General features: G+C 38.8%; 1 protein-coding gene across 22 annotated transcripts in view; it reads left to right on the top strand.

Annotated features, from left to right (window-relative positions):
* Agfg1 (ArfGAP with FG repeats 1) overlaps nucleotides 1-15,128 on the top strand; it is a 53,514-nt gene that overhangs the window by 22,735 nt on the left and 15,651 nt on the right. For all 22 annotated transcript variants that reach the window (XM_006990348.4, XM_006990343.3, XM_076549936.1 and 19 more), the window contains exons 3-5: nucleotides 8,100-8,215; nucleotides 11,766-11,928; nucleotides 12,640-12,793. In XM_006990348.4, coding sequence (XP_006990410.1) covers nucleotides 8,100-8,215; nucleotides 11,766-11,928; nucleotides 12,640-12,793 — 433 coding nt within the window. The remainder of the gene's footprint in view (nucleotides 1-8,099; nucleotides 8,216-11,765; nucleotides 11,929-12,639; nucleotides 12,794-15,128) is intronic.

The following is a 15,128-nucleotide window of genomic DNA, read 5'->3' as shown; positions in this document are numbered from 1 at the left end:
TTCTCAGAGTTAGTAGTAGACCACCAGTGAATGGTGGTCTAGATAATTCTGTAGAAAAGAAAATGTAGCAATTATATAGGGTTTTTTTTTTTTTTTTTCTAGAAGTAAATTATCCTTCTTACGTGGTAGGGCATGTAAGCAAAGGACTAAGGAAAGCTTTATTGCTGATGCTCTGCAGGTGTGCACTCTATGCATATAAACAACATCCTTCATTGCTTGCTAGTGCTTGAGCTTTCTGCTAGATTGAGAACAAATAATTTCTTTTGAGGTAAAGTCCTCAGATAAAGTACATCTTTTCTTTGGGGGGGGGGTGTGCGCATGTGTGCGCACGCACACATTACTTGAGATGGAATCCCGGGCTTCATGTATGCTAGATACTCTACCAACTAAGCTATGTCCAGCCTCTTCCATTCTTTATTTTTGAAAGTGATTTTTCAATCACCTCCTTTATCAAGGAACTGTTATTGAGTGTTTATGTTACTGTGATGAGCAAAACTTGTTCCCAAATACTAAGCTTGAAGATTATGTCTTTAATTTGGTAAGTACACTTACATGAGGCATATTCTGATAAATTTTTACCTGTGCAATGCATTGTTGCTAACCCTGGGCAGGCACAGTGTTATTCAGCAGATTGCTTTGATGCCTAGCCTTAGCATTTCTGGTTTCCTCCTCCACTCCTGGTAGCCACCATTCTATTTTTGGAACCTCATAGAAGGAGATCATATAATGTTTGTCTTTCTTAGACAAATTAGTTTAGCTGTCTGTTCTCAAGGTTCATGCTTGTTAATATATAGCAGAATTTTTGAAGAAATATGTTTTAGGGAGGTTGGCAAGGTAAGTTTAGAGTATGTAAAACATTCTTGGTTGTAATGAACTGACTTATCTAATAAATAGAAGCAGTACATAGCCACTAGGGATGACTGGGTGGGTTCTTGTCCCCAACCTCTCTTTCTTTATTTGATGGTTCTGAGACAGTCTCACTATAGAGCCCAGACTTAACTCCAGTTCCTGTTTAACTCAGGTTGGCCTCAAAAACCACCATGATTCTCTTGTCTCAGCTCTTTGAGTGCTGGGATTATAGGCATGTTTCTCCATGGCTGCCCACTTATCTATGTTTTTATAACTAGAACCCGATTTGAAAAAACTAATAGGACTGGAGAGATGGCTTAACGGATAAGAACTCTGACTGCTCTTCCAGAGGTCCTGAGTTCAACCATCTGTAATGAGATCTGGCACCCTCTTCTGGCCTGCAGATATACATGCAGACAAAATACTGTATACATAATAAATAAATAAATAAATAAATAAATAAATAAATAAATAAATAAATAAATCATTAAAAAAGAAAAAAAAAACCAATAACTAAATGTTCCACAATGGGATTAGGAAAAGAAATCTGCAGTTTTCATTTCATTACCACTAATTTATGAACCTTGTGACTGTAAGCAAACCATTTTTCTCTCTCGAGCCTCTTTTTCCTTTGTAATCTATAATGGATTCTGTATTATTTATTGCCTGAGGCTTGAAGAACAGTATTTTAAAAATTGATACATTATGTTGATCTAAGCTGGCACTTTTATGTGGGAAGATACTTTTCTGATTGACTCCTAAGTTTAGAAAATAATTATCACAAAGGAACATGGTGTGCTTTGAGTAGAATTGAGTATACAGGGAGTTTTGCAGAAATCTTTCACTGAAGGCAAACAGGAATTACTGTAAGAGATTGTCATTTAAAACTACCACACTTCCCCCTCAACAGCACCATGTAATAATGTCTGTTTGCCTCCAGGGAAAGACTTCCATCATTTTATAGCATTATTTCCTGTGTCCTTTTTACAATGCTTCATCTAAATAGGCTTCAGTTATTCTCTTTAAATGTTATTTTTGGATGCTTGGGTGGTGTTATTGTTAGTCCATGTTGCTCCTATGTTAGGAATCAACAGGAACCAGCATGTGTTTTCTATGAAGCATGAGATGTAAATAGTTGAAGGTCTTTGTTGGAACTGATTAATACACATATTGTAGCCTAAACTAGTCAGATCCTAGGAAAGCAAGTTTGAAGGTCTTTGTTGGAACTGATTAATACACATATTGTAGCCTAAACTAGTCAGATCCTAGGAAAGCAAGTAGGCATGGCTATTTCAATAACTCTTGGTATGTGAAGAGGACTAGGCCAGATTTAGTTCACAGGATGTGATTTGCTGACCTGTGGCCTATATACATTGAGAATTTAGATCACTGAATTTATTATTTCTGACTAAATAAGTTGGGAAACTAAATGTTCTAGGTCAGCATACATATTTTAGGTGGAACAAAGGAGAAAAGCATTTCACTCTATGGATGGTTCAGGGAGGTAGGAAGATGCTTTGGCTTAAATGTCTGTGCCTGCTGGACCTCAGGGTAGAGTAGAGGAGCAGTGCATTAGACAGGAGGTCAGGCCTCATGAAATAGACACTTCAGAACTGTCACACAGAGGTTGTGAGTGAGTGAGTGACACATCCTGAGGTGTGCATTGGGGGTTTGCTGGATCTTTTCCCTTTGGATTGGATGGGCAGGGAGGACTTGCTGAGCACAGTGTGTCTGGAAGGAGCAATACTACCAGATATCCTGGAAGAGTTATCTAGAGTCAGGGGTTTGTTGGGTCTGATTAATCAATAAGCACTTTGATGCTTTCTTATAGGAGGACATTATAAGGCAAGGAATTCTGTACTATAAAAATGAAAACAAAACCCTACGATAAAATAAGGAAGTTAGATTTGGTCCCTCCAAAGTCTCATATTCTTTCACATGATTATGTGGCTGGGTTATAAATCCATGTTCCTGGTCTGCACAAACCGTTTCTGCCTATTTTCACTCAGTTGTGCACCTGTTAATTCTTGCTAGCACATTATAAAAAGCAAAGTGTTGAGATGAAATATAATGGTTTCTGAAATGTATATAAATGTAGAACTGTTACTTTCTTTTGCATGAGACATGGATAATAATGGGGGTTGGTTTTTGTCTCTTCAAGCATTGTTCAGTTTATATATCATTTGGATACTCTATCACTGAGAAATATGTGTGAGCTGGTAGTTTAGAATACTAGCATAGCCGAGCGAATTAAGCTTACTGCATATGAAAATGTTTATTTTGTATTTGCTTTGCTATGGTTACTTGGACCATGACATGTATTTGGAATATTTTTTTTTTATCATAGACTCCTATTACCTTGTATTTTTTTTGTTGTTGTTGTTGTTTTGTTTTAAAGATAGGGTTTCACTATTTAGTCCTACGTGGCCTGGAACTTGCTGTGTAGAGTAGGCTGGCTTCAAGCATAGAGGATCCACCTGCTTCTACCTTTCCAAGTGCTGGGGTTAAAGGTGTATGCCACTACATCAATTTAACTTAGGTTTTTCTTGGGGGAGGGATGGGCAAAGTAATATGTTGGTGATAGGTCAGAGTGTATCTCAGAGGTAGAGGGCTTGTCCCTGTGCACAGGAGTTTGATTTCCTAGCACCACTGGGGATGAGGGTTGGTGATAGAACTGGGTGTGGTAATGCTAGGCTGAGACAGGAGGATTGGCAGTTTGAGGTCAGCCTAGACTATGTACATAGCAAGATCATGTCTCCCTGAAAGGAAATTGATAGAAGTTGGTAGTAGACTTTTGTATAGGTTCATAGTGACTATCTAAAAGAGTTTCTAATAGCATTTCCTCTGTAACTAATACTCTTTACTGTTCAGGGTTTTTTTTTTTGTTTTTTTTTTTGTTTTTTTGTTTTGTTTTTCTTTTTTCTAAAAAGTAGGAGTCTGGTACTTATGAAATTTTTATTTATTTAACTTTTTTGCATTTTAGGGGCAATATTATTAAGTGTTTTATTATGTCTTACTATCAGGAGTCAGTACTCCATCTCTATCTAGGAGACAACAGACAAAAAATTTTGAAGTTCTGTGTAGTGATGTTTTATTGAGAAAAGATGCTCCAACTCCTCCTGCTGCTCTTATTCTTTATTCTCATTCAGAAGTGAACAGAATCGCGCCACATTGTTTATTCTCTCCATCCTTTTTATGACAATAAATGTTTATCTCCATAAAGGGGAATATGTATGTTGGCATTCCTGTTCCATTTTGCTTTCCTTGAGAGATTAAAAGCAGTAGTAAGTGATCCTGCCCTCCTCTTGGCCTCCTTCTCAAGCTTGTAGCTGTTTCTTACCTTTCCCTTTTATACAAGTGATTGGGCATTGGCCATGACATGGGCATGCATGTTTGTTGTCAGGGTTTTTTGCTGTGCCAACAACTGTCACACCTGCTCTTGGAGCTCTGGCCCTTACTTCAGTGTAGGTGGCAAGTCTGTCTGGACATAGAAATGGAAGCCCTTGTTTCTGGTTTCTGGCTGGGTTCTGCTGTTGGGATGATTGGATTTCTGCAGCATGGTTGAATCCTTTGACGCTCACAGCTCCCATAGGCTGTCTGGTTTTTTGAGGTTTCATTGAATGTTCTATTGCAGTGGCTGGTGGAGTGTTGCTGTTACTCAGCCTGGAATGCTGTGTTAACTCAGTGGTTTTCAACCCTTTCACAGGTTGCCTAAGACCATCAGAAAACACAGATATTTGCATTACAGTTCCTAACAGTAGCACAATTATAGTTATGAAGTAGAAATGAAATAATTTTATGGTTGGGGGTCACCACAACCTGAGGAACTATGTTAGAGTTTCAGCATTAGGAAGGTTGAGGACCACTGCTGTAACTTGAGGTTTCCTTACAGCCAGACTCTGCTTTGCACTAGTCTCTTGGCTAACTTCCAATTATCCACATTGAGTGTCCATTTGGCAACAAACTGACCGATAAAGTATACTTTATAAATCCTTTACATTCTGTTATTAGTGATCATGATGGTAATTCTAAAATGAGTTAGCACTAGAGTAAAGAAAAAATAACGCAAAGCTTTATGAATTTATTGGTTGGCTAGTGTCAGTTAATTTTTTCTTTGATTTTATTTTTAATTCTTCCTTAGGCTCAACTTATAGAAGCATCAAAAGGGTTGAGAAGTATTTCATGAGGCACATACTTAGTGAGTCTAACATATGGAAGTTTGTAATGAGCTTTTGCTCTAAAATTATAAAGCACTTTGTGAGTTGAGCAGAGGTTGATTATTCAAGACCACTTAGATTCTGCCTGCAGCAGGATTAAAGGTGGACCTAATTTCCTGCATTCCTGATAAGACTTTCCCTTATTAGCCTGTGCTTGTCTAATCACTGTAGATTTCTCAGAAATATCACAACCAATACTAATATACTAATGCTACATTAGTACAGTATTAGTATAGTATTATAATAATATAATATACACTCCAGTGTGTTAACTCATGGACCATGCCCACTATCCCTAGCAAGTAAATCCCATTATTATTTGCATTTTACATAAGAAGACCTATCAGACAGCTAACCAGAGTTGACTAAGCTAGTCCAGGCTCTCAAGCACCACAGCCACGTTACGCTATAATTAGGATGATTATCCACTTCTTTTCCACAAAGAGATCATCAGAACTAATCCCATTATGTGTTGAGTCCTCACAAATAGTGGCTTCTAGGGGTCATTATTCTTCTTCAGTACTATTTCTAGCCCCACACCCCGTGTTCCTGATGTTAATAGAAGTTATTACTTCGTGTGCCTTTTTGTCACACAAGATTTGTTCACTTTAGACTTCAACTCCTTACACCTTTCTTGCTGTTACTGAACTCCCTACCAGTGTCCACATGGATCACATAGCCCTTGAGTTCTCCACTTTGTCTCCAGTGGTCCTACATCCCATTTCCCATTTTCCATCAGTAACTCTGTCACCTCCTGGATTTAGAATTGAAGTATTTTACTGTGTGGCCTCCACTGATCCTTTCTCTATTCCCAGTTCTTTTACTATGAAGCTTAACTGCAGTAGTCAGCTACCAGAACCTCCATTCTGCTAAACACTTTTTGCTTTCATCTTTTTCTTGGCCTAGCTTAGAGTCCGTCTCATTACACCCCCCACCCTTTTGTCTGTTATACTAGCTAAAATCAACATTGTGTTTATACCGTTCTTAAACGCATTCTTTCCCTCATGCTACCACCAGTACACAGTACTACCTGCAGTTTTAATTGGCTCTCTCTGTTCCTTCTCTTCCCTAAGGGGGGAAAAATCTTTTTTTTTCCAGTTTAATTTTATTAAAACCGAACAGAAAAGAGACTGCTATTTGCTGTTTTAATAGGATAATGGGGAGAAAGACCCAGCTTTTCAGGGACCAGAATGTGAGAGTAGATCAGCAGGAGGCAAAGAGGGCAGTTTTTTGGTGTGTTGGAAAAGCTTAGTGACAGGTTTACTGACTAAACTTGTTTCCTTATTGGTAGAAAGAGTACTACATAGAAGTATGTGACATCAGCTCTCAGTTGCACAAAAGAATGGAGGTCTTTTTAGAAATTAGTATTTGTTTATGTGTATATATGCCGCCTGCCTACCAAGACATGCCTACATGTGGAGGCCAGAGGACAACTTTTGGGAGTCATTTCTCTCCTTCCATGGTGGGTTTCAGGGATTGACTTCAGTGGACCATAGGCATTTTTACCTGTGGGCAGTATTGCTGGCCCTCTTTTATGTTTGCTTTCATTTCTCTCCACCAGCATAATTGTCTTGAAGTTTGTTTCTTTTATTTGCTGTATAGTGCTGGGATTAAAGGTGTGCACCACCCCACCCCCACCACCCCACCCCCCGCCCCAAATGATTTTTGCAAGTTGTTTATCCTTTAGCTCTTGGGCCACCTTTTATACACGGTTGTATTCTTTCCAGTTTGGGCTTATCAGTAAAGCTATTGTGAACAGCTCTGTATAATGCTACGAATAGACATGTACTTCCTTATTTTTTGAGCAAATACCTCCAAAAATGACCTGGTCTTAGGGTAGGTATATATTTAGTATTTAAGAAACTGCCCAACTGACTTCTGTAAGTGTTGCACCATTTTATATTCTGGAGAGTTTCAGTTGCTCCATATTTAGCATCACTAAGTATAGTAAGTAAGTTACTCTTACTTCATAAAGTATGGACTATGTATCTGTATCCTGTGAGTGTTTCCGCCATCCGTCTCAGTGGCAAATGGTATTATACTACTTATGTGCAATGTGAACGTCTTTGGTGAAGTGACTGTTTAGAGCACCCCACCCCCACTCCCACACCTCTGTTGTGTGCTTTGTGGTTTTATTTTTTAATTAAAAGAAAATTTTTTTTTTGAAACAGGGTATCTATGTATCCTTGACTGTCGTGGAACTCGCTTTATAGACAAGGGGCCTCAAACTCTAGAGATCCTCCTGCCCCTGCCTCCCAAGTGCTGAGATTAAAGGCACGTGCCATTGTCGCATGGCCCTGTGGTTTTATTCTTAACAGTTGTATTCTTGGAGTTTCTTATCTATTCTGGATTCAAGGGCTTTCAAAGTTCTTCATTACTTGTTTTTTGTCTTTTTTCCTAAGTTGTTTTGAAAAGAGTTTTATGTTTTTATAAAACCTACTTTATTATCTTTCTCCTTTATAGTTCTTTTTTACGTCTTCATTGAGTTCTGAATCATTTCATTTCTCTTCAAAAGAGTACATGTCTCGGACTCTCATCTGGTTTAGAAAAGCACAGACTCCAATTATAAGGCTAGAATTGTTCCTGCTTGTATTTATATTACTATGATACTCTATTAACAGACTGTTCACGACTCTGATATTTATGTGTTCTTTTTGGTTGGTTTTTAGCTTGCTAAAGGACCCCTAAAATTGCTGTTGATGAACTTACTGTTTTATGGGTAAAGGAACTGAGGTTCCCACAGATTGAGTGCTGTGGTTTACAGTTCACGATCATGTGGAAACCAAGAGCCCCAGTGCTCTCTAATCTCAATTCACTTCTTGTTTCCTTGGGGGGTTCTCTTTATGAGCTGTTGTTGAAATTAATGTCCTGCAGCATATGCAAATAAGTTTAGTTCCTGAATTTAGGATTGCAGTGAATATCTTCATGGGAAGCAGTATTGTTAATAGCTTTCTAAAAGAATCAGAATTTTCCCTTGAAATTTATTAAATGAAGATATTGAATTTAACACTTTTTTCTTACTTCTTTCCAAAGGTCTGTAAACAGATTTGGCTAGGATTATTTGATGATAGATCTTCAGCAATTCCAGACTTCAGGGATCCACAAAAAGTGAAGGAGTTCCTACAGGAAAAATATGAAAAGAAAAGATGGTGAGTAGATGTTGAAAGTCTCCCAAACCACAGTTGTGGGCCAGGTTTGATTGACACAGTTAAGGTAGACAGGCAGAACAGAAGGAATTGAATGATGGTTGGCAGGTACAGCCTCATTACCTTTTGACTTTTCATTAGACTTGGTTTCCAGAAACCTTGGCTTGTACTTTGTCTTCGTGCATCTATGTCCAGCAGTAAACAGCCTTTCCTCACCATGTGAAGACTCCTGCCAAGGAAAGCCAGTGATCTCTCTGAATTTTCGGCTAAATTCCTTAGATGTTTTAGTCCTGTAATGCTTCTTTCCTTTCAATTTTTATTCCTTTAGTAAGTATTCATCGAGTAGTATCTTCCAGGCACTGTGTTAAAGCTCTTGTGGAGTAGTAATCTGTCCACTTAATTGTGTCCTGCTGGAAATCTTTGCTCTGTCTTTTTCCCCCACTCTCTCTATACTCTACTAAAGCCAGTATGTCCGTTCAGCAGAACATGGGTTGTAACTGTAGAGCTAGTATTCAGTATTTGGGGCTCCTCAGCTTTAGTTTTATGAAATAACTGAGTACAGTACTGACTAATTAACTATGATCTCTGTTTATAGCAGTTAGTATTGAACAGTACATATTCCTTCTTAGGGGATTAAGAAGGTGAGAGAGTTGAGGATAGAGGGAATGGATAATTGGGAAGCAAATGGCCTCTTGTTTCCCAGAGGAACAGTATTCTGACCTAAGGAGTGATTGGTTGGAGGGAGTTTACTCTGGGTTATGGGGAAGATACCCTTGATCAGGAAGCACATTTGCTCCAAGTTACACATTCTGTACAATCTGTATTCTTAACATTGCTTAAATAAGCCATTTCTTATGTTTAGATTAACTAGGATTCTCTTCATATGCACTAGGTATGAATAGGTAAAAATATACCAGTAGGATTTTAGTTCAAGAAAGAAGAAAATATTAGAAGGTCCCCAGGGTGATAATTAAATATGGTACACAGTGATTTTTTTTTTTTTTTTTTTTTTAAGTTTTCAAGACAGGGTTTCTCTGTGTAACAGCCATGGCTGTCCTGGAACTCGCTTTATAGATCAGGCTGGCCTTGAACTCACAGAGGTCTGACTGCCTTTGCCTCCCAAGTGCTGGGATCAAAGGCATATACCACCACATACTATGCCCGGCTAAAAAATATGTTTGTTTATTTAAATTTTATTTATCTATTCTCCCGCCTGTCCCCCCCCCCCCCCCCTGTTTTTTTTGTTTTAAGACAAGGTTTCTCCATGTATCCCTAGCTGTCCTGGAACTAGCTCTATAGACTAGACTGGCCTTGAACTCACAGAGATTAAATGACTTTTTATTTTTAAACCATCATCCTTTTATCATTCTTGTTCTTAAGTTTCTACGTCTCCCAGTCTGTAGATAAAACGGTTTTCCTTATATTGTTGCCCAGCATAGCTGTTTCAGAAAGTCAGTTTGCTGTTAGAAGTTAGCTGGCTAGGATTTTAGTGAGGTTAGCTCTAGCTGCAAAGAGAAGCAGGAATGTGAGAAAGAAGGAATGTGAATGATACTGGTATAGTTAAAGTCCTCAGTTCCTCTCCCTCATTTGTAACAGGAGGTTTCTCCTTCAAACCACAGCCTAAAAACCTGAAAATCTCAAGTAATAGTTTGTGTTAATTGTTTCCTCTTTCCTAAGAAACACTAGTCATAAGTTAAGACTATTACAGATAGAAGCTTTCTAAAAGTGATGGATTGGGCTGGGTGGTGGGAGTGCATGCCTTTGATCTCAGCACTCAGGAGGCAGAGACAGGTGGGTCTCTGAGTTTGAGGCCAGCCTGGTCTACAGAGTGAGTTCAGGACAGCCAGGGCTGATAAACAAAATAAAATAAAAGAAAAGTGATGGATGGAGCTGTGTTGGCCATCACTCTCAAGAGCCAGAACGTGCATATCCACCTGCCTCGTGCCACCTCTAACGTGATTAGAGATCAGTGAAATGGTTTTGCACGGGGTCTGAGCAGCAGCCGCTGAAAACAGCCTAAGAACGTTTGTTGTAGGAAGCAGTGCAGCAGGGTGATGTTGTATGAAGTTTTGAGGTGGTTCTTTTCACTTAGATACCTTCTTTCTTTAAGTGGGGCAAATCATTTTAGCCATAAATTATCATTTGTCTTATCTTGTGATCAGAGTTGGCCATACCCAAGAATTCATGCTGTCAGTGCAATGCCAGGTTACTGGAGAACACAAGAGCTAGTTTCAGTCTCAGATCTCATCATGTCCTGTATTTACCTGGTAGGGTTAGTTTAATTGTTTGCGACTGTTACATGGTTGTATCATAGCTAATACACTGGCAGCTAATTCTAATCACACTACAAACTTGAATTTGTTTAAACCCCACAGCAACTTTATAGGTGAAAAAATGGAATTGAAGTTCATTTGCCCAAAGTTTTATAGCTATTGAGTGGTGGAACTGGGGTTTGACCTCTGTCTCTTGGATAAATGTTTTTAGCTACCTTAGAGTTTTATTTCCTTGTATCTACTTGATATGATAAATGAGGAGGAGCATAGGAATACACCTAAAATTATAGAGACCAAAAGTTGCCATGAATTCCTTTCCCTAGAGATGAGCATTGCAGGCATTTGGGCATTATATTCCTGCTTTCTTTTTTTCCGTCCCTCATTCCCTCCCCCAGGTCCTATTTATGTGACACGGAATAGACCTGAAAGACTTGTGAGTCATGTGGGCATCTATACCTGCCAAAGAAGGGGAGTAGCTATGCAGAATTATATACATTTTAGCATAATGTATATAAATATTTTTCTATTTACAGATATTTGTTAGCTTTGTTTCCCAGTTTTTTTTAAAATTAAGATTGCAAGAGTAATGTACTGTGTATATATAGTTATCTAATTACTTGCTGAGGATAGATTTTTAGGAGTAATAATGTGAAGTATAGAACATGCCTGTATATGTATTTTCATTAGATAGCAACTAAAAATTCATAGTTCATATAGATCAGAGGTGAATAATGCATTAATGTACATTTTTATTTGGTTTCAGTTTTCATATTTTTATGACTTGCTTCTTTTGTCCATTTTAAAGTGAACTTTTTATTTTTATATTTTTGGTTGTGAGCCTAGCCTTTAACGGCTGAGCCATCTCTCCAGCCCGAACTTTTTATTTTTAATGATTTATGCTTTAGGGCCATTAATTATAAGTCTTTCCTCCCAATTTCATTTATCTCCAGATATTTATAATCTTAAGTATTTCTTACTTTAAAATTTACAATGTTAGCTGTTCATTGTCATGATTAACTGTAGATCTTCTATCTTCAAAGCAACAGTTGCTATAGTGTATTGTCTATAAAAATTGTCTTAAAAAAATGCCATGAGTAAACTGATACTTATTTTTCTTAGAGTAGTTTCAGGTAATTAATGGTCTTAAGCCGTCAATTCTAAGTGCTACCTTTTTAAGTAAGATTAATATTGTAAGAGTGTTACATAAATTTAAATTTAATACTTTAAATATGGATTCTTCCGATTTTTCTTAGCAGCCTGTCCTGATTTTCACATTACAGGTATGTTCCACCAGAGCAAGCCAAAGTGGTGGCATCTGTTCACGCATCTATTTCCGGGTCTTCTGCCAGCAGCACAAGCAGCACCCCTGAGGTCAAGCCCCTGAAATCTCTGCTGGGAGATGCTGCACCAGCACTGCACTTAAATAAGGGCACACCTAGTCAGGTGAGGGGTTGGTAACTCTTAAAGATGGACGGAAGGCGGAGTGCTGAGCACCTCTAACAGTATATCTGTGCCATTTGTAAAGTGCATAAGATTGTTTGATAACGTGGTGGGAATGTGTGGTTTTGTTGGTTTGGCCATCACTTTGTAAAGATGCTCATTTTATCTATCTTGAGTGTCTATGTCTGGTGACCAGCAGAGTCAGGAACAATAGCCTCTGTGGTGCTGTAGCAGAAAATAGTAGGATTTCTATATACCTGATTATGTAGCATGCTTATTACCATTGAAATGCACATGGCTTTGCGGTATACCTTACTCCCCAAACTGAACAGACTGAAACCATTTATATGTTGATATCTAAATACTCATTTTGTTGTAGATGATGTTATGACTGTTACTGTGCAACATTGTTACACTATACTATACTATATGTGAATGGCTTTGAAGCAGAGCACAGCAGATTAAATCCTGCCCTTTGACAGTGTGTTCTAGGCTTCTCAATAAATCCTGTTTTCACAAGTTAAAGTGGAAACAATGAAGAACGGAGTGAAGTCAGGATACTAAATCTCTTCTGTGTAGAAATGCCCTTTTAGTATCATGAATTGGAGATAGGTAGCTGTATGTAAAGCTTCAGTAGATCTACTGAAAAGTCTTTTATAGTTAATGCATAAGTGTGTATTTTAGAAACACCATGAGTAAGTAATGTGCTTGTAGTCCCCAGTTGTAGGTCGCTCTCAAGGGCAGCAGCAGGAGAAGAAGCAGTTTGACCTTTTGAGTGATCTTGGCTCAGACATCTTTGCTGCTCCGGCTCCTCAGTCAACCGCTACAGCCAATTTTGCTAATTTTGCACATTTTAACAGTCATGCAGGTATGTCTTTTCCTGATAGCTTTGCCAGGATATGTGTAAATCACCCAGAAACATATTGATTGTTTATTATAAAGTATCAGTAAGCATAGTCCACTGAGGAATTTTGGTCACCCATGAACATTGTACCATATGACATAAAACCATGGTACTTTAGGGGGACTTTTTTGACAGGGTCATATGTAGCCCAAGCTGGCTTTGAACTTGCTCTGTGCTAAGGATGGTTGTGAACTACTTATCATCCCACTCCACCACTCAACCATGGCTTTTTTTGAGACAGGGTTTCTCTGTGTAGCCTTAGCTGTCCGGGAACTCATTCTGTGGACCAGGCTGGCCTCAGAAAGAAATTTAATCCCAGATGCTGGGATTAAAGGTGTGGGCCACCACCGCCTGATCATCCATGAAAAAGTACCAAAGTATTACAAAAGAGATGATACCTATTTACATTTTTTTAGTGTGAGTGTGTGTGTGTGTGTGTGTGTGTGTGTGTGAGAGAGAGAGAGAGAGAGAGAGAGAGAGAGAAACAGAGAGAGAGAGAGAAACAGAGAGAGAATGTGTGTGTACACACTGCATGGTGAGTGTGTGGAGGTCAGAGGACAACTTGTAGGAGTTAGTGCTCTCTCCTTTTTCATCATGTGGATCCTGGGGATGAAACTCAGGTCTGCAGGCTTGGTGGCAGGTGCCTTTACCTACGGAGCCATGCCAACAGCAGCATGGCTTGAGAGAAGATCTTAATGTGTATGTAGATATTACCTTTTTTATGGAAAATTACAAATGACCAAAGGCAAATGTGTAATGTAACTTAGGGATTAACCTCATGTCACTAGTACTGTTTAATTGATTTCGAAGTGAATTTTAGACATAAATATTTTGTGTCTGTGCCCTTCCTCCCAATGTGTGTTTTATATGTTTACGCATATCTACACGTACCCTCTGGGTCAGTATTAGTTGTCTTCTTCAGTCTCTCTCCACTTATTTTTAACACAGGCTCTCTCACTGAACTTGAAGGTAACCTATTGGCTAGACTAGCTGACCAGCGAGCTCCAGGAACTTGGCCCCCTAGGAATCTTACTGCTCCCGAGTACTGAGGTTACAGACACATTGCTGAACCCAGCTGTTTATATTTGCAGAGGGATCTGAATTCAGGCTCTCAAGTTTTCGTAGTAGCAACTTTGCTGAATGAGAGCCATTGTCCAGACCCTAGAATTTTCATTGTTAAATATCACAGTAAGTAGTAGAATCATTCCAAATAATGGTAAAAGTTCATCAGTCAGTATTCAGATTTTCATTCTAGTTCAAATTTGTGTTGGTATATATAGTATGTACTATATATATGTATAAACACATACACTTACTCTCATGCACAGTGTGTATGTGGTTTGTTGGAATCAGGTTGGTTGTTTTTTAATGTATCCTTTGTAATTGAAATCTATTTTGGTTAGATTTCTATAGGTTGTTCCTTCATCCCTTTATCTTTGTGATTTGTTAGAGAAAGTAGGTTATTTGCCTTATGGATTCTGTGGTAGTTTGAACTTATTAATTGCCCTCCTTTAAAAGTACCTTTAACAGCCGGGCGGTGGTGGTACACGCCTTTAATCCCAGCACTCGGGAGGCAGAGCCAGGCGGATCGCTGTGAGTTCGAGGCCAGCCTGGGCTACCAAGTGAGCTCCAGGAAAGGCGAAAAGCTACGCAGAGAAACCCTGTCTCGAAAAACCAAAAAAAAAAAAAAAAAAAAAAAAAGTACCTTTTTTTCTTTCTGTATTGCTTGTAAGTTAGTGGTTGGATCTGGAGATTACATCAGTTGAAGATGTGTCTGTTTCTTATCAGGGTTGGAGACTGCTGGGTAAATTAGAGGTTTTTATGTGTATGTTGGGAGTGTGGCTAGGTTTCCTTTTCCCAGTGTTAACCTATCTAGCAAGATCTCCCAAATAAGGAGAATCTTTCCCCTTCCCTTTTAGGCAACCTGTGTAGCAAAATGCCTCTTTGACCAAACAAGGGACCAAGGCCTTGCTTCCTACCTCATAACCTCGTGTGTGTGTGTGTGTGTGTGTGTGTGTGTGTGTGTGTGTGTGTGTGTGTGTGTGTGAGTGATTTACTTTTAGTCTATGTGTATGGGTATTTTGCCTACATGTATGTTTGTGTACCATGTGTATAGTACCTGCAGAGGCCTGAAGAGTGTGTTGAACCCCCTAGAACAGGAGTTACAGACAATTGTGAACCACTGTGTGGGTGCTGGAATCTGAACCTAGGTCTTTGCAGGAGCAACAAATGTTAACTATTGAGCCATCTTTCCAGCCCCTATGAGTTTATTATGGTTTCATCTCCTTTTTCAAAATGC

This window comes from Peromyscus maniculatus, chromosome 13 (assembly GCF_049852395.1).
Source record: "Peromyscus maniculatus bairdii isolate BWxNUB_F1_BW_parent chromosome 13, HU_Pman_BW_mat_3.1, whole genome shotgun sequence".
In the NCBI taxonomy this organism is placed as follows: Eukaryota; Metazoa; Chordata; class Mammalia; order Rodentia; family Cricetidae; genus Peromyscus; species Peromyscus maniculatus.
Note: the sequence above shows the minus strand (reverse complement) of the source record. Positions and strands in the feature narration are given on the sequence as shown.